This window comes from Trifolium pratense, linkage group LG7 (assembly GCF_020283565.1).
Source record: "Trifolium pratense cultivar HEN17-A07 linkage group LG7, ARS_RC_1.1, whole genome shotgun sequence".
NCBI classification, from domain to species: domain Eukaryota; kingdom Viridiplantae; phylum Streptophyta; class Magnoliopsida; order Fabales; family Fabaceae; genus Trifolium; species Trifolium pratense.
Genome location: NC_060065.1, coordinates 43343451 through 43363851, shown reverse-complemented (window position 1 = coordinate 43363851; position 20401 = coordinate 43343451). Strand labels below are relative to the sequence as shown.

The 20401-nt window shown below is 32.4% G+C and overlaps 2 protein-coding genes across 8 annotated transcripts; both read left to right on the top strand.

Annotated features, from left to right (window-relative positions):
• Positions 1-538: 538 nt before the first annotated feature.
• LOC123895115 (pentatricopeptide repeat-containing protein At1g79540-like) lies at positions 539-7767 on the top strand. Of its 7 annotated transcripts, none has more exons than XM_045945325.1 (7): positions 539-3070; positions 4151-4314; positions 4868-5039; positions 5152-5227; positions 5618-5685; positions 6529-6649; positions 7044-7767. In XM_045945325.1, exon 1 carries the CDS (start codon positions 726-728, stop codon positions 2952-2954), a length of 2229 nt encoding a protein of 742 aa, XP_045801281.1. In that variant the 5' UTR covers positions 539-725; the 3' UTR covers positions 2955-3070; positions 4151-4314; positions 4868-5039; positions 5152-5227; positions 5618-5685; positions 6529-6649; positions 7044-7767. The 7 variants fall into 7 exon arrangements, with proteins under 7 accessions (XP_045801281.1, XP_045801283.1, XP_045801282.1 ...); XM_045945327.1 differs by having other exon boundaries at positions 553-3070; positions 4151-4275; XM_045945326.1 differs by having other exon boundaries at positions 553-3070; positions 4872-5039.
• An 8385-nt stretch (positions 7768-16152) lies between these two features.
• LOC123895114 (basic leucine zipper 19-like) lies at positions 16153-20265 on the top strand. Its single transcript, XM_045945322.1, has 4 exons — positions 16153-17309; positions 18431-18521; positions 18784-18910; positions 19638-20265. Exons 1-4 carry the CDS (start codon positions 16696-16698, stop codon positions 19817-19819), a joined length of 1014 nt encoding a protein of 337 aa, XP_045801278.1. The 5' UTR covers positions 16153-16695; the 3' UTR covers positions 19820-20265.
• Positions 20266-20401: the final 136 nt, after the last annotated feature.

Below are 20401 nucleotides of genomic sequence, written 5' to 3'. Positions count from 1 at the left end.
TTAGTGTAATATCAAACTTAAAATCTAGATAATTCGTGTGTGGTTGTGTTGGCAAAGATGGATACTGTATCCGGCTTGCTTTTAGTGAAAATTTCTACGCCTCATAAATAATGATCTTTCTATATCTCTTCTTACTGATGCTTGGAGTGAAAATTTCGACGCCTCCTAATGATCTTTCTATGCATTAATAAATAGTTTTGAAAATTCGTTAAATATAAAAAATATAGATCAAATATCTATCATTGCTACATAAAAAAATTTGATAAATATTTACCATTGATAATGTCATTTGATTATAATTTATTACAAAAATTATAAGACATCAAATCTATAAGTTAAATTTTTATTGACTAAAAAAGTTAGATCGCTTTTGATATCTTCTAAATAAAAAAGACAAGCTCAAATTATTATTATTTTTATCAATAAGTCAAATTATTATTATTAAAAAAAAGAGCATAATAATTTCATGAATTAAGTTTTACAATAAGTTAAATTATTACTCCATTATTTTTTTAAGACAAGCTCAAATTTCACCATTGAAACACTATGTATGAAAATAGACCGTATTCATTCCAACTTCCAAGTCAATTCTTGGCCAAAACCCTTAAACCCTGAAGAACAAACAACAAGGCATATGTGGCGCCACTGCCGACACAAACGACCGCAATCCGCCGCTACCCGCCCCTCCTCCGCCCATGAATTCTGATTCACGCTACCCATAAGCAATGTTGATCTTCTCCAAGTTCAAGAAATCATTCTCTCCTTGCTCCTCCGCCTTCCGCCGAACCACTAACAATTCTCTCCGATCATTTTCCGTATCTTCCAACCTACAAGGTCTTCGTTTCTGTATCTGGGTTGCACTCAAATTCGACACTTTTACCGACGAACCCTATAACATGGTTAGTGATATCCTTTCCTGTAACAATTGGCATTCTATTTACTGGGAAGCTCTTGAGCTTCTCAATAAAAAAGGAATTTTGTTAACTTCAGATTCCGTTAGAGCTTTAGTTAGGTCTTATTCTCATTTGGGTCACACCGATAAAGCTATAGAGGTGTTCGGTAGAATGCGCGAATTAGATGTTATTCCTGATGCTCATATTTATAACACAATTTTGAGAGATGTGTTGAGAAAACAGTTATTTGAACTTGCTTCGGCATTGTATACTACTATGGTTAAATCCAATGTTGTTCCTAATTTAAATACTTATAACATGTTGATTGATGGGTTTTGTAAAAGTGGTAACATGGCGGGTGCATATGAGATGCTTATCGAAATGGAAAAGGTTAATCTTACTCCTGATGTTGTAACGTATACTTCGGTTCTTTATGGCTCATGCCAGGCGAAAAATGTGGATAAGGCACGGAATGTGTTTAATGAGATGAAAATCATGAAATGTCCGCCGGATATTGTTTCTTGTAATGTTATGCTGAATGGGTATTGTCAGATGGGGAGGTTAGATGAAGCACTTTCTTTTGTACTGTCGATGAAGACAGATGGTTTCTCACTTAATCGAAATGGCTATTGTTCTCTTCTTAATGCATTTTTTAGAGCTAGGAGATATAGTGAAGCATACGCGTGGTATGCAAGGATGTTTAAGGAGGGTATTGCGCCTGATGTTGTTATGTACGCCATTATGATGCATGGTCTGTCGGATGAAGGTAGGGTTGTTGAAGCTGCTAAGATGTTAGATGAGATGACTCAGATAGGTTTAATTCCTGATGCTTATTGCTACAATGCAATAATTAAAGGTTTATGTGACATAGGTCTTTTCAATCAAGCGCAATCTCTTCGTCGTAAGATTTCCGAGCACAATGTTTACACCCACACGATTATCATATCTGAAATGTGCAAAAGAGGAATGATTGATGAAGCACAGGAATTATTTAACCGGATCGAGAAGCTTGGATGCGTTCCTTCAGTTGTGACCTTCAATGCGCTTATAGATGGACTGTGCAAAGCCGATAAACTTAAGGAGGCATACCGTTTATGTTCCGATATGTGGAGACAATATTGGTTATCCTCAAGGGGTCCTGATCTCCAGGAAAAGGTGGAGCAAATGTTTGCGGCCGGGCAATTTTTGAATGCTTACGATTATGTCACTCTTACCAATAGTAGGGTTAAGCCTGACATTATTACATACAACATTCTAATCAATGCCTGTTGTAGGGCTGATGAGATTGAATTTGCTTTTCACCTTTTTAAGGAACTGCGAACGAATGGTCTCTCACCTGATAGTGTTACTTATGGGACACTCATTAAAGAGTGTTTCATAGTTGACAGTGAAGAAAAAGCCTTTAACATTTTGGAGCGTATGCGGGAGGCTGGCTGTGAACCTACCCTTTCATTTTATAAAACACTTATGACTTCGTTATGTAAAAATCGCAAGGTCTCTCCGGCATTAAGTCTTTATTTGAAATATTTGAAGAGCCTCCCAAGTCGGGACAATGATTCAATCAGTGCTCTAGAGGAATATTTAGTTGGATGGAAATTGGATGGAGGAAAATTGGAACAAGTGATTCGAGGTTTACTTGAACTGGACTTCAGGGCCAAAGATTTTAAATTAGCTCCTTACACAATTCTACTTATTGGATTCTGTCAGGTAGAAAAAGTACGTGAAGCATTAATTATATTCTCTGTTCTTGGCGAGTTCAATATCAAAATCAACGATACAAGTTGCGTACATTTGATCAGAGGTCTTTGTAAGGAAAATAACATATATGACGCAGGAATAATATTTCTCTACAGTCTTGACAAAGGTTTCATGTTGAAGCCAAAAATTTGTTATCAACTCTTTGTGCGTCTTCTTGATTCCCAATATAAGTTGGCAGTTTATCTTATTGGCAGGATGAAATCTTTTGGATACCGTTTAGATTCATTAGAAATTGCATTACAGTGTCTCGTTGACGCCAATACAAAAAGAAAGAAAATAAAGTCTGTTCTCAGTAGAGATTAAATTACATTTACTGATTCAGATGAACAGGTTTCTGTATGGGTCTCTTCAGTGAATATCCTCAGTTAGGAAAATGGTCGTGAATCAAGAGACTCACTATACTTTGTGATGAACCAAAGGTACCCTTTAACCCTTGTGTGTATGTTGAATTTCCAATAACGTGTTTCTATAGTTATTATGAATAGTACAAGGATCAATTGAGAGGTATATTATTGCTTGATGACTTTCAGAACTTTACTTTTAACCAGGAAATGATATGTCTAGAACTAATAGGAATCTAAGCACATAATATTTCAGAATTTTCTTTATTGCTTTAGGATTTTGAAGAGTGATTGGAGTTGTTATGTACAAAGAAATAGGCACATCCAATATCACTTGTTCTTCTGGTCTCTCTGATATGAGATATCCACAACGTTTCTTTCTTTCTTTCTTTAGTATGCATTCAGTTCTTCATTTGCACACAGACACCTCTAGGATTAGGTGTGTCGCGGTGTCTAACACTCGTATGACACTTGTACGACCCATATTGGACAATTCAAGTGTCCCAAATTTTTCTTCTTTTTCCCCCCCTTTGTTTCGACACTCTTTGGATCGGTGTCTGACACATGTACGACACTCGTATGACAATTGTCGGACAACTCAGACAAGTCTTCCAAAATAATTTAATTTTTCCTTTGCTTCGACACACCTTGGGCACTCCTTGAATTGTTGAACACGTCTCGTACCCATCTACAAGGGTTAAAGATGTGTCGAAACAAAACTGATCATTGACGGGTTAAAGACATTAAATTTGATTTCAACATTTTTTTTTATAGTAGATGGATAAATAAAGGTCAAATACTGTCATATCTTATTTTAGTACTTTTTTTTATAATGAAATAAAGTTTTCAACTTATATACACATGTATATATATTTTAATTCTCAATTTAGATTAGCAGTGTCCACATGTCCGTATCATATCAGGTGTCTGTGTTGGAGCCCGTGCTGCATAGTTTGGATGTGTTCCAATATGTTGAAATGTATAAAGATGTCTCTTGGTGCTTATGGAGAAATAACCGTTTGGGCATGCTGCCCCAATGGAAAAACCAAATGCACTATTTATTTTGGTTGTGGGATCTTTAGCGTATAAAATGTTTCTATGATATATTGGGATATTATTGATGCTGCTATTCTTGATAATTTCCCTAACTTCTTGCAGGGCTAATGTTGTCAGGGAAAACTTTTGTGCTCTATTGTTCCGCATGGTTTGTTGTATGCCTCAGAGCCTCGAGCAAATGTCGGCAAAGAAGATTAGAAGACAGAAAGCAGACTGCCAATTCCCATGTGAGCATTAGTTGTGGTGATATCTCATAATATACACTGGTAGGTAAGGGCATCTTTCTTTAGGATAGTCATTGTCTATTCTGAATGAGAAATTCTCCTTGCTAATAGTATATTTCACGGGGTTTCTATTCGATGTCCGCATCCTTTTGGCATTTAAACATGCAAGGATCACAACTGATACATAAAGTTTAGACAATATTACCTGTTCGTTGTAATTTGTAACATGTATCAAAATGCCAGGTTTGTTTTGTGAATTTTTGCTTAGCTTAAGTCATATTGGCAATTTTATATGATGTTCTATAATCCTTGTATGTTAGTCCAATGGATGGAGCTGAAAAAAATTTGCTCACACATCACACTTCAGTGGGAAGAATTTTCTAAATTATACCCAAGTAACAATATTTCCTATATGATACTTAAATTAAATTCTGCATTTGGGTGGTTTTAGATCTTCCAAGAAGAATTTTTTTATTGTTTTCCCTTGTAATTGGTTATTGTCTTCTTTCTAAACAAGATCTTCAAATTTAATTTGATTGCGCCTATTCCTGAGTTTGACATCCTAGTGTGGAGCCTAAGATCTTTTGTATTTTAGGCAGGTTTGATTAGACCACAGCGTGCCCGAGGAGCGAAGAAGAATAACAATGGGGGTAGAAAACAAAGACGCAGAGATTGTAAAAACACGTATCGACAAGAGGAGTTACAGAAGAATCGTTCTCCGTAACTCTCTTCAAGTTCTCCTCATCAGCGATCCCAATACTGATGAGGTTTCATTTCTCTTCGATCTCCCTTTTTTTCCATTTCGATTCACTCACTCTTTACGTTGCGAAACATTGATATCTATGCTTTCTCTATCTGATTTCATTTTTGTTGTTGAAGTGTGCTGCTTCCATGAGCGTTGGCGTCGGTTACTTCTCTGATCCTGCTGGTCTTGAAGGCCTCATGCATTTCCTAGGTATTCATTGTTTTTCACTTTGCATTTATTTTATTGTTTAGGATTTTGATTGCTTTTATTCTCATTCGATTACAATTCAATTCATTGTTTGAAGATTAGTGATAATAAGAAGTTAACAATGGATTTTGGACGTGGACTTTAAAAAATTGAGCCATTTTGATACGTTTGTATTGATACTTTGTGAATTAAGACCTTTATGTAGTGTAGTATGGAACTGAATCATAGAAATAAAAGTGAAGTTCTAGAATTTGGATGATTATTTTTAAAATTTTATTTTGATAGTCCGAGATATAGTAGCTTATTAGGGTGGAAATTGGATGCTGAATATTTATTCATTTCAATTTTGTTTTATGGTTGAGAATGAATTTGTTTGTGTTTTTTTGTTGACAGAGCACATGCTGTTTTATGCTAGTGAAAAGTACCCTGTGGAAGATAGCCACTCCAAGTATATTACCGAGGTACTGTAATTTTTTCATGTCTGAGCCTGTTTCTTCAAGTGAAAGATGTTTGACATTGGATTTTGTTGCGACTCTGCATGGAGATGGTTGCCAGATTTTTAGCCTTTTGTTCGTTATAAACTTTAGCACTTCAATTATATTCTTTGAAAATACTATGAAGACGAGGAGGTTGAAGGAAATATCCGTTCCTTGTTAGAACGTACCTTGGTCTTATTGGTACTTTGGGGTAGGATGTTAGTCACTGTTGAAATTTACCAGAAAGCATTACTTGAAAAAGGAAGATAGGGTTTTCGAGTTGCCTGAGGGAAATCCTAGAATGATCGAGTGTGCACAATATTTTTACAATCTCTAATTTCAGGGGACTTTGGAAAATAAGAAATTCAAAAACTATGCCAATCGCATTTCATATTTTAATAACAACAGGATAAGAGAAACCTTTTAACACTATCCCTCGAGCCGGAGCAGGCAAACAATATACATTAAGGTTTATTACTAATAAAGTGGGGTTTGAGGACCATAAAGAGACCTCATGAGGATATTTGCATGCATACTACTTGATTTTAGTGATCGACATACACAATAGTCATTTTCTTGGAAATAACTTTTTCATAGACAAAATCACAATCAATTTTTATATGTTTATTTCCTTTCATGAAAGACTGAATTTGAGGCGATTTGAAAAACTGCTTGATTATTATCAAAATAAACCTTGGCCAGAACATTCTTAATGTATTCCAATTTTTTTACCATGACATTATTGTAAGAGTTTAGTTTCCTAACAAACTAGTTTGGTTCCTCTTGATTTATTAAGAAAGAACTTTCTCTCTATTTGAGTGTCAATAGGTTTAAGGATGTCTTATCTTTTTGTATCATCAAATGGAAGAAGCACTGATGCTTTTACATCTTCTGAGAACACCAATTATTTTTTTGATGTAAACAATGGTTTTGAAGAGGCTTTGGACAGGTAGATCCTATTTTTCTGATATCCATAATTATTTTCTTGTATCAAAATATTATTGTAGCAATTGTGATTTGGAGTATGGTTTTTCTTCCAGATTTTCTCAATTGTGAAAATGATCTGTATTTTGTTTCGGATGGATATGGAGTATAGTTTTAATATTCACGATATTTTCTGTATCCATCAAATACTTATATTTTGAACTGATATGCTTGATTGGATGAAAAGGCTGTAGATTATGTTTCAAATATGTAAATAACTCATTTATTGCAAACTGTTTTTCTGATTGAAGTTATTATATTGTCAAATATCAAAAGAAGCATGTGATTAGTGGAATTATTGTTTGGCTTAGAAATAAATTGAATTGAAACATTACTGTTCTTGTTGTTGTAATGAGCAGTGGGTGGAGCATATGTTGAAGAGGGTCGGGTAGACAAAGCGTGCAAGGTGTGCACCAAGGGTGAAGCAAGCTTGGAAGATATGTCGATGTAGCATGTCTAGAAGAGAAGACCAAAACTGGAACCGTTTACAAGACTCTTCTCTTTATGATCATAGATATTTTCTTCCTCAACACCAACATGCGTCGAATATATGCCTGCCTCACTGAGCCTCTTGCACCATTCTTCCTCAACACCAACAGCAACTTCAATTCCGGCAGCTCTCAATCTATCGACCCCCTTGGATTCACCATCCCAACAACCTTTTTAACTTTGGCGAGCTTCAGTACAGGGTGGAGTGAGGCCTCCCAAAATGATTTGATTACAAGGCTCTAAACTGACATAAGCTGTTGCATTCTCTGCCACATCACCATCAGCATCTCTCGGAGCAAAACCTGAAAAACACAGGTACATATTCTGAGAAAGACTAGAACCAAACAGTAAAACATGGATGATCCATTCACCAGAAAAAAGAAGAAAAAATATGTATGTCCCTGGCTGGATGTCTCACAAAAATCATGATTTAAATTCAAATTATGCTGGATGTCTCGCAGATTTAGATGAAATCATTTGAATTGCTTAGAACTCTAAATTATCTGAAATTTTTAATTACTTCATTCAAACACAATCCAGAAACCAGGTTTCATGAAGAATTTCATGTGAATTTTCGTACTCGTGTTAATGGGAGTGCATTACTCCTAGGATTAATTATCCTAGAATTAATTGTCTTGTCTATTAGTTTTTGATGATTGTCATTCCATAAACTAGATTAGATGTATTAGAACTTTGTTGATCTCATACATCCACCTAAGACTTTGAATTATAATCAGTATGAGAAAATAAGTATTAGATACTTGGCTTAAATATCTAATCAGTCCCTTGCAGTTACACAAACTTTTGGTATTAGTCCCTGTACATATTTAACTGGTTTGTGTAACTGCAGGGACTGATTACATATTTAAATCTAGATACTTTATAGAAACTTACATTACCTTGAGTAAAATCATATTTTTAAAACTCAGTTTGCATTTCATGGTGCTTAAAAACTCCTTATAGAGTAAACTAAGTATTACATCCATCTAAGATGTATTGATCAAATGGTTTTAAACACCCTTATTATTATGACCGAAAATTTCTTATTTTCAAATGGTGCTTCACCTATTTAGGACAATCTAAACACTTTAAATGTGGCCTGAAAAACTTGAATGCTTATAGAAAAAAGTGATTATGGAAGCACCCTCTCTCTTCAGGTTTTATGGCCCGACTAATTAACTTGTACTAAATAAATTAGTGTTGTTGAAAATGCAATGCTATAAAGTTATTTGCAAGAACCATTAAGTTATTTTTTTGAGATGTTGTATCGAAAGAATTGAGTGCTTATTATATAGTATTAAATATTAATTCTAAAAATTATAAATTAATGATATATTCATACGGAAAAGAATTCTCTCCCGTACAGGAGGAAATCCAGTGCAACCTCGGCCCTTCATTTTTTTTTAATACTTAGAACTGTATGTGCAACCTCGGGACACTCCACTTATTTACTTTTAAGATGAATTTTCTGGTCACTAGGCTATTTAAACAAAAACAAAAAACTGCTAAAATAAATAAATGGATGAGATTTAACTATAGAAAAATGTGATTGGAGAGAATCTTTTCCTATCCATAAGAGACTTGATTAAAAATTAAAAAAAATAGATAGCTTCATTGTAATGCACTAAGCTACACACGTAACCTTAATTCTCTTGGTGTTAATTTTTTTTAAGGGTTAACTACATATTTGGTCCCTTATGTTTATTTTAAGTTTTAATTTGGTCTCTTACGTTTAAAAAGTATCAATTTGATCTCTTACATTTCCATTAGGTTTCAATTTAGTCTTTTTCGTCAATTTTGTCACATGTGGCAGTCAATTCGCATATGTGGACTGACACGTGGACACTTTGACACAGTAACACGTGTATAGTTCAAACGGTGTTAGCGACAAAACTAACGGAAATGACTAAATTGAAACCTAATGGAAACGTAAGGGACCAAATTGATTTTTTTTAAACGTAAGAGACCAAATTGAAACCTAAAATAAACGTAATGAACCAAATGTGTAATTAAGCCTTATTTTTAATGAGTGTTTGAATGCGGTTAGTTTGCTTACATTATTAGTAACTATTACCTTTATCTTTAAGATAAAAGCCTATCCAAGAAAAAAGAGAGCATATATTTCTGTTTCAATGCTTTCTTGATTAGTTAACTATAGAGTATAATTTTCAACGTTATGCATAGAACATGGAGTGGAATTATGTTCATTGACCACGGTGAGGGATAACTAACACTAACCACTTAATTAAACCTATGTAGGATTAAGTTCACAACTCTAGTTACCTTGAGGGAATATTATATTAATAATCTAATGATTTCTGAAAGTTTGATTTCTTAATTTCACAAGGAATGTAAATTTCTTTTTATTTTAAATGTTTTATAAACTAACATAACAATTAACATACTAACAATTTACTATTAAAATAAAACACAATATTTTATTTAAGATAATTTTTAACAAGGTAATAAAATTATTTGAGATTGCTAAATATATATTATATATTGAGGTAGCTAATATTACCCCATACATACTCCTTAAAGGGTACTTCCCTGCCACTCCTCTGCATGTGTTCATAGATTTACTTCTATATAGTATTGTCTAAGACATCATCTATTTTCTTTTTGGTTTCTTAGGTTATTTCTAGTGTCATATTAATAGTCAAAATATTATCAAACATTAAATGTCATAGTTGTATAACTTCTTTATTATCCACCCTCCATTGATAAAGAATATCTATTTAATTAAATAATAAAACTAACCCTTTAAACAAAATCATTTTTTCAAGAGATTAATCTCAAATTTCCCACTTAAAAATACCATAGATTCAACAAAAAAAATAAAACATTTTGTCTTCCAAAAGTACTATAGTACTAGTAATAATAATAAATATCCAAAAGTACTATAGTACTAGTAATAATAATAATAAATATAATATAAAGACAAAGTATAAAAAAATAGTAAGTTAACATGCATTCCCCATCTTTCCTCTAATCATTATTAGCATGTCCTAATTATGTACTTTCTTCACCTTTGTATAAGAAAGAATATAAAACATAGTTTGCCAGCATGAAATGATGGAGCTGGTATCAAGAATTTGAGAGAAGGGAAGGAGGGAGGAACACAAATACCCCCATGTGAGTCTGATTTAGAGACAAAGCATAATAAAGCTGTGCATATTCACATGGGAGTGTGAGGGTACATGATTCTTACACAACTTTTCTCTTCACAGCTCATTCATAACCAAACTCCTCTATCTTCAAACTATACCACTATTCTATTTTCTATTCATGTAAAGAGATTTAAATCCAGTTATAATTTTTTTTGGCGTAAATTAGGTATCTTCTATCAATCGTTAGTTGGGCTGATGATGATTGACGTTGGCGATGGACTTAATAGGAAGAACCACAGTTCGATCACCCACAACAGCGATCAGGAGGGATGGATCCACTTGATACTAGAACTGACCCTCGAACCATATTAAGCGGTCCAGTGGGCCGGATATTGATGGTGAAAAAATAGATATCCTCTATGCACAACTGTAGAGAATAATCTCTTGAGTCTTGTGGGATCCAAATGAGCAACAAATTCTCCCTAACAGTTTTAACACCATTGTATATCCAAACTAGAAATCGAATCAAGGACCTTGATTGAGATAGAAGAGAATTATATAATCTCATATAAGATCAATATATTGGTTGTATACCATTATCCTATTAATTAATCTCTGCCCCATATAGATCTTCTATTCCTTGAACAGAACAGGGGAAAAATTAAATGATCCCACACTACATGAAAATTAGGTACTTCTACGCAATAATAGAGACTAATCTTTCAAATATTGTGGTATTCAAATGGACAACCAATTCTCTCTAAGAGTTTTAATGTTCTGCATGTCCATTAGGAATCGAACCAAGAACTTTGATTAAAATATAAGAGATCCGCGTACTATTATCCGATTAATTAATCTCTGCCCCCATATAGATCTTCTATTCCATGAAACAGAACAAGGGAAAAATTAAATGATCCCACGCTGCATGCCTTTTTCTTGTTTTTACATATTAATATTATATAAATCATCACAAACTTGCCAAATACTCACAATTGAATGATCAAAACCCATTTGCATACTCTTTGAATTAATTTAATGATAAATAAAAGAGGAGGCCATATCTGATCCAAACCACAAGACAGAGATCGTATGCCATCATTCTAGATTAATACCGACTGATCCAAGGCAAGATTGTCAATTATTATAAGAAGAGGCAAAATTATATTAAAATGTATTTTTGAAGACAATTTAGAAGTTACATTTGATAATTCACATATACTAGTATATTTGTTTTTTTAAATAATAGCTAAATGAATATATCTTTTTTGGAAAACCCATATTTTATGGTTGAAAAGATTACAATAACTAAACATTATTCACCAAAAATGTTAAAGAAAATAATTTTTTTTTAATTTTTTTTTTGTTACTCATAATATTGAATATTGAATAATTTTTACAATAAAATGTGAAAAGTTAGTATATTGCTTTTAAACCATGAAATAATTTTTCCTTATAAAACGATATTTCCTAAAATACAAAAATCGACAAATAGCTCTTTGATTTATATAAAATTGCTTGTTAATTTATTGACTTAAAATAAATAAATACCAAAACACTTCAATTTGTCCATGTGCTATAGAAGCTCCCATTTTTAAATAATCCTTCTTTAAAAATAAGATGAAAATTAATAAAAATCTATAAATTATTTTAATTTTTATAAAAGTTAAAATACTTTATATCCCAAAGATGGAAGACGCCCAAATCAATAAGTTTCAAAATGAATATCGTTTGAGATTTCTATACACATATTAAGAAGTTTGGAAATGAATATCGATTGAGGTTTCTATACACATATTAAGAAATATAATGATTATTACAAGACATAGAATAATCATTTTATCAAATTATCCTTATTGACTATTGATTTGATGTATTTTTCATTATCATAAATGTTAAAAAAAAAAAAAAAACCATTAATATTGCATTGAAAATTGAAAGTGACATTTACTTTTAAACAATTTTTTCTTACCAAAGCGACATTCATTTTAAAACGGAGTGAGTATCTGCAAAAGCATAAAGAAGTTTCTACTATTCACTCGTGCAAGGTATGAGAGTACCATGAAGAAATCCCTCCCAAAATTCATTTATATGAGGATAATTTAACTATGAACAATGCTAGAGGGTCCTCTTGTATGACCCCATTTGAAAACTAACCTCCTCAGTAAAACAATCGTTTACCAAAATCGATACGCTATGTGAGAAGACATGTGCTTGAATTTAAGATCTCCATTTGCTATCAAACTTCAACATATATAATTCAAGCAACTCGACTAATAGAGTTGTCACAAACTTTATCGAAATCCACCTTTATTTTTTATAGACAAGATTTGAATTTGATGTAGGAGAATTTCTTCTGTATTTTATTATTTTAGTTAGATTTAGTTCTATTATATTTTAGGTTGATTCCTTATTTTTATATTTCACCTAGGTTAGTTATTTTTATATTTTAGGTAGATTTGTAATTTTTATTTAGCTAGGTTTGTTGTTTTTATTTTTACAATCTTTAGGAGATTTGTTAATTTTATTTGTCACTCCTGTTTAATCACTTAATTCAATGGGATCCAGGAGGGTGGTCTCTTGTTCATTGGAGGAGTCAACCTGCAAAGGAAGCTCTTTATCAAGACGAGAACTCGGGGTCGAGTTCTTTTGAGGTAGAGGAGACTGATGTAGGAGGATTTCTTCTGTATTTTATTATTTTAGTTAGATTTAGTTCTATTATATTTTAGGTTGATTCCTTATTTTTATATTTCACCTAGGTTAGTTATTTTTATATTTTAGGTAGATTTGTAATTTTTATTTAGCTAGGTTTGTTGTTTTTATTTTTACAATCTTTAGGAGATTTGTTAATTTTATTTGTCACTCCTATTTAAGCTAAATTATTGTAGCCTTGAAGGCAACTTTTTGATTGAATAAAAATTCGGAGATTTTTCTCAAATTTGGTGGACTCCAAATTACTCTTTCGGTGGACTCCGAAACCCTATTTTGACAAGTTTGTGTTTGCGGCTTGTCTTTATCCATTAGGTTTAGCGTTTTGCTAACCTAGCGCTTCCGTACTGCGTCAGTTGATATCAGAGCAGGTTTCTCCTATTCTTTTCTAACGTGATCAGATGGGAGATCAACCGGTGACGAAAGCAGAGTTTTACGGTGCCATGACGGCTTTAACCGCGGCCATCACAGCTCTGACAACACAGGTGACAACGTTATCCAACAACAACCGAAACTACAACAGCAATAGAAACAATAACAACAACAGAAACGGCGACAACAACCGCAACAACCCATCTACTGATGACTCGAGTTCTGAGGATGAGGAAGTTGTGTCCGAAGAGGGAGGTGAAGAGAATCCAACTAGGATAAAAAAATTGTCTTGTGCAAGTCTGGTGATCCACAACTTGATGTCGACCTACCTGTGGCGGCTCCGTTTAAGCCAGATGTATTTGTGCGAAATCCGGCAACAACCTCACCGCCACTAGAACCTCCGGACTCAAGGATTTGCTTATAGATCGGGTTCAATTCGGATTTTACCTTAAATCTTATGGTTTAGGCACTAGCTCAAACATGTTAACTAAGTTGGGTCAAATATCCTTTTGTGATAAATTTCAAATTCTATGTTCTATCTTTGAGCAATGGAACCCCGGTGGTTATTTGGATGTGTTGACACGAGACAGGTCCTCTCACTTAATTCAATGGGATCCAGGAGGGTGGTCTCTTGTTCATTGGAGGAGTCAACCTGCAAAGGAAGCTCTTTATCAAGACGAGAACTCGGGGTCGAGTTCTTTTGAGGTAGAGGAGACTGATGTAGGAGAATTTTTTCTGTATTTTTTTATTTTAGTTAGATTTAGTTCTATTATATTTTAGGTTGATTCCTTATTTTTATATTTCACCTAGGTTAGTTATTTTTATATTTTAGGTAGATTTGTAATTTTTATTTAGCTAGGTTTGTTGTTTTTATTTTTACAATCTTTAGGAGATTTGTTAATTTTATTTGTCACTCATATTTAAGCTAAATTATTGTAGCCTTGAAGACAACTTTTTGATTGAATAAAAATTCGGAGATTTTTCTCAAATTTGGTGGACTCCAAATTACTCTTTCGGTGGTCTCCGAAACCCTATTTTGACAAGTTTGTGTTTGCGGCTTGTCTTTATCCATTAGGTTTAGCGTTTTGCTAACCTAGCGCTTTCGTACTGCGTCAGAATTATAAGAAGTACAAAGGATACTCAACCCTTACGATTCATGAACAACCTCCTTAGCTACAAAGAAAACAACCTAAGAAATTGTTACAAAGAAAACAACCTCCTTATCGAAATCCATCTTAAAGATAAGATGATATTCTCTACCAGGCTTTTTTGTCAAATCGATAAACTCTTTCACAATCATCCCTATCTACTAAATGAACACTTTTAACATATGTACATTATTAATTACGATCAAAATGTCCACAACTCTTATATTTATGAGTCAAATTATGCTCGAATCTCCTAAAAATATATTGAATAGGTGAACAACTAAATTCCGCAGCATAGATTTGTCAAAATTGATAAAAATCTTACCCTTATATAGACAAGACTTCAATCTTTCATATAATCAACTTTATATCGTCTCGTGAGTTTAGTTCAGTTGGTAGGAACATCAACATTTTATATGCAGGAGTCGAGATTTGAACGCCAAATACTTCACTTATCCATCTTAAAAGGTGGAATTTCTAACTACTTAAAAAAAAACTTTATACTGCAGTCAGCCACAAATCCATTAGATTTAGAGATAAAATATTCTCTTTAATTTAATTTAATAGCTCATAATTGCACTCTAACATGCCAACTAGCATTTGTTCTTCATAGGATGATTACACATAGGCGAATTTTAGGATGAGAGATCATGATAGGTCTCTCACCAATATACCATGTGTTTTGTGAACTGATAGTACACCATAATATCATGTACATATTCAATCCGGTTCATAAAACACATGGTGCATTAGTGAAAGACTTATCATGATCTCCCACCCTAGGAATCTGCCTTATACATATAGTGATTAATCATTTGTACGGGTTCAGATGATGCAATGAACATGTGAAAACCAGAAGGCCTAGCTAGCTAGCATATTGAAAGGTGCCATTATCCCACTTTTAAGTACTACATGTACATGGATACATACTTGGACATGACACTAGAGTTAGCTATATACCAATTATTTTCTATTATAGCTATAGGTAAAAAAATTAAGAATATAATTGCTATAAAGTTGGGGATGAATGTATATTTAGAATCGAATATTAGGTCTAAATTCTTACAAAATTAATTTATAAGATGGAGATTGCTTCTTACTTATAAATCATTGTCAACACACTCTCTCACACCTAGTATTATTGGATTTGGTGCGTGAATATAACTGGTAGGTGGCCCAATATCAGGTGGTCTAACGGAACTTGGAGAGACTCCGATATCATTTTAGAAATGAGTATTGTTGAGTCTAACTTATTTTTATAAAACTAGTTTGTAAAATGATAATTACCTCTTACTTATAAATTTTTTTTTACATGACTTATAAATCATCTTCAACTACACATATTAATACACAATATTGTATTACTTCCTCCGTCCCAAAATATAAGAACTCATTTGTCATTGCACGTATGTCAATCATAATTTTGATTACGAATATCTTTAATTCTCTATTAGTAAAAATTATAGAAATTTGATATTTTAAAAATATTCACCGAAACAAATCAAACAAGATTTTATATAATTATATTTGCATTTATATATTTTTAGAAAAATACGATCAAAACAAAATATATAAATAATGCATTTAGTCAAAATGAATTTTATAAAATGGGACGGATGGAGTATTATGGAATGAGATTAGATAATGGATGCCAAATGAAGAGGTCACATCTGCACGTGGTTGCCGATTCCTCTAGTTATTAAACAACACTTCCATTTTCCCACTAAAACCGTTGAGTCTTTCACCACTTAGCTGTTGCTAGCTGTCTCTAATCTCTCCCCATGTGACCCTTCTTTCCACTCTCTCTATCTCTCTCTCCAAAACCTTAGGACCTTATTAGAAAAACATTACACACATATCATAATCTAAGATAGAGAGAAGAAAAAAACATATATCATAATTGTGTATTCTACATGTCACAATATGGTGTAGGTGTTATTGCTTCTCAATCATCTCTTTAATATACTCATATATCTCTCTCTTGTCTCCCACTCTTTTTAGAAACCCAAGAACAAAATTTTGAAGTAAAGATTTGCGGTTGTTTGTTGTGTTGGTTAGGTAGTTGAGATTTCTCCCTCTTTTCTCTAACTATTTTTCTTAGACACTTTAGATACATAACATAACACAAGACCAAATTTTTTGGTTATTCTCTCTATATTTGAGGTCACATATACACATTGGGATTAATGGCACAGTTACCTCCTAAAATACCAACCATACCCCAAAATTGGCCATATTCTCCTCATCAAAAGGTATCATCATCATCCACAATGTCAAATATTACCTCCACGACCACCGCCACGACTAATACTACGACTCTGAATAATACTTCTGACCAAAATTTACCATCATGGATGGATGAATTTCTTGACTTCTCCTCGGTAAGACGAGGAGCTCACCGACGTTCTGCCAGTGACTCAATTACCTTCCTTGAGACATCTTTTCTTGAGGAAGACTGTAGAAGTGGTGGAGGAGGTGGTGGTGACTTTGATAGACTGGATGATGACCAATTTATTTCTATGTTCTCCGACAATGTTGCCGGCGTCTCTTTCCCTCCTCCACCATTGTCGTCAACTTCCAACCCGTCATCACCGTCCTCTGACCAAAATAGTAACAATAATGAAGAGAAACCAATGGCAATGGTGATGGATGCACCACCTCAAGAGCATTATCTTCATCATCATGGGGTGAAGCCTAAGGATGAAGCAGTTGATGACGAAATAGAGGCGGCGGCGGGGCCATCGTCCGCCGGAACCATCACCTGCACTGAAACCGTTGTGGATCCCAAGAGGGTCAAAAGGTAATCTTAATTACTAGTACTATAATCTTTGCAAATATACTATTTTATTAATATATGATATAATTAAATTGTTTCACCAATCACCACCATCCATGCACGTTCTACTAATGATATTTCATTAATAAAATAAGCTTGTTCTTAGGATTTAGTTACCACAAAATTCTTGCATGGATGGCCCAGTTTTACACGTTAAATTTTTAAATTGAAAAAAATGTCATTATTCTTTTTTTGAAGATAAATACCTGTTAAATTGAAGGTGGCCACTTGCTGTTTAGGTTAGATTTTTCAATGAAAAATTATTATATTATTATCAAACTGAAATTCATTAGTAGAATAAATTGAAAGTTTTTGCTGCAAATAAAATTATTATATGCATGGTATAATAAGCAATTTTATGATAGTCCATAATTTCTAATTGACAAATGCCGATATAAATAAACAGAATACTTTCATCTAAGTTTAAATTTGGATTCTCGCACTTGTTTGTATGAGTTTAATTAAATGATGATTTTCTACCCAAAAAAATAATAATTAAGTGATGTTTGTCACTTCAAGATATAAAAAAAAGTAATTTATACACTCAAAGAAAAAAAGTAATTTATGCTCTCATAAAAACATAAGCAATTTATACACTAACTTGTTGTGATGAGAAATTCAATTTTTATTTAATAAACTAATTTGATCAATCCAATGGATTAATTTGTTTTTTTTTTTATCAATCCCATGGATTAATTTGTTTAAGAACAAAGTAAAGTAATTTTTACATTAGGAATATTTTTAAAAACTTAAACAAACATGTTGAACACTTTTAAGCAAACATATTGTATAAATGATTAAAGTTTTGTCATGTGATTTATTTATTTTTATTTTGATAGGCTTGTCCATGCGAACTTAAGTTATAGGCTGGGTTCGAATTTCATACACCTTATTTATTTATTTTAAAAGTAATTAAAATTCTAACCACTAAAAAAAATAAGTAATTTAAATTTTCTATATATGACTAGTACGTATTAAGTTTTCTGAACACAATTGTAATGAATATTATGAATTTAAGTTATCTTAAATATTATAAAATTAAAGTGTGTAGATGCCAAATCTAATTGTTTAATTGTATGTAATAGAATTTTGGCTAACCGGCAATCAGCTCAAAGGTCAAGGGTGAGAAAGCTACAATACATTTCTGAGCTTGAAAGGAGTGTAACATCTTTGCAGGTGAATAATTAATTAGTTTAATCAAATTTAATTTTCATATTTTATATAAAATTGCATTTAAGGAGCTAGCTTAAATATATGGGCACTAAAAATGAATTGGTCTAAATGACAAAAAAGTTCGATCCATTGACTCGTGATAGTTGAAATAAAATGACCACGACCCTGATTAATAATTTTTTTTTTCTCTTTTCTATTTTTTAAAAATTGTATATAAAATTGGATTTATGCTAATTATTATTATTATTAATTCTGAAAATTATAGACAGAGGTTTCAGCATTATCACCACGAGTTGCATTTTTGGACCATCAACGTTTGATTCTTAATGTCGACAACAGTGCCTTAAAGCAACGGATTGCAGCATTGGCCCAAGACAAGCTTTTCAAAGATGGTATAAATTTTAATAATATAATATTCCTAATTTCTTTTACATATATATATATTCACTTATCATGAACCTTGTGTTTTAAGTCATTCCTATTTTGGTCACTTTTCTTTTTCATAGCCAATTCAATTTGTTTAGTGATATAATTAAGTCATTTTCATGGATAATGTTGATGTTGTTTTTTTATTATTATTGTTAATGTTGATGTTGATGCTAACTAGTTAGATTTATAATAAAATTTTATATGGAAAATGTCCCTACAAAAAAGCACATTTTTGAAACATGAGAATGATATTCTTTTATTGGATCCTTTGTGGATTATTCACTTTACAAACTTTATAATATGATTATATTGAGATAATAGTAGTATAAAATAGTTTTAAAAATTCAGATCGAACCAAATTTATCTCTGATTGAATCAGGTTAAACCAATCGAATCATGATTGAACCACCATTGGTTCAAATGGTTACCATTTCAGATTTTCTTTTATTTTTTCAATGCTTTAATATATTCATTATTTAATATACGGATTAGGTTGAAATATCAATCTAACTGAGATATCAGTTTCTTTTCAGCTTTCTTACTTCTTATTTTATTCAAAAAATAATATTGATCATAAAACTTAGTGATAGTTGAACCGGTTGAAGTTGAACCAACTAAATTATAATTCAGACGTCTCGCTGTTTACTCTTCTATTTTTAAAATATTGATATACACTTTTGAATTTTTCAGCTCATCAAGAAGCATTAAAGAAGGAAATTGAAAGATTGAGGCAAATATATCACCAACAAAACATACAAAAGATGGGCAATTCAGCCAATAATAATAACAATGGGCATTCTCTTCAATCTCCACCAACATCACAATCACAACCACAACAACACTCTTTCCAAAAGGAGCAACTCCTCAGTTAAGGGAAAGTGGATGATGATGTATTATGTTCCTTGGTGCTAACATGTGATATGTTCCCTATGTGGGGCCTTTGACACACAGTTAAGAGTAATTGAAGGGTAGGAACTTGACATGTGGATTGGTTTAATATAGATTGGTTTTTATTTTTCTTTTTAAGGTGATTATTTGGGATTTGTTTGGAATTATAAGATTTAATTTCTTATGATTACATCTTTTGTTCTTGTCTTTTAACAGAAAATTATTTTCAATGATTTTTTATTTTTAATTTTGGGTGGAATAAGGGGACAAAACATAGTGGGTTTGTATTGGAATAGTGTGGAAATTAAAGCCATTTATAGAATTATTTTCTCCTTTTTTTATTTTGGTGGAGGAAGGGGGTGTTGATTGATGTAATTTTTTTTGTTCACTTGGGACTAATTGTCTATTAATTGATGTAATGATTTTTCTTCTTTGTGTTCATTTTAATATTGAAAAAATTTGTACAAAGTATTAAGTACATGACTCTATCATTAAGATTTTGTGTCATCAAATTTCTGAATTAATATATCAATAGTCATGTTGAAGCAAGTTATATTAACTAGAAT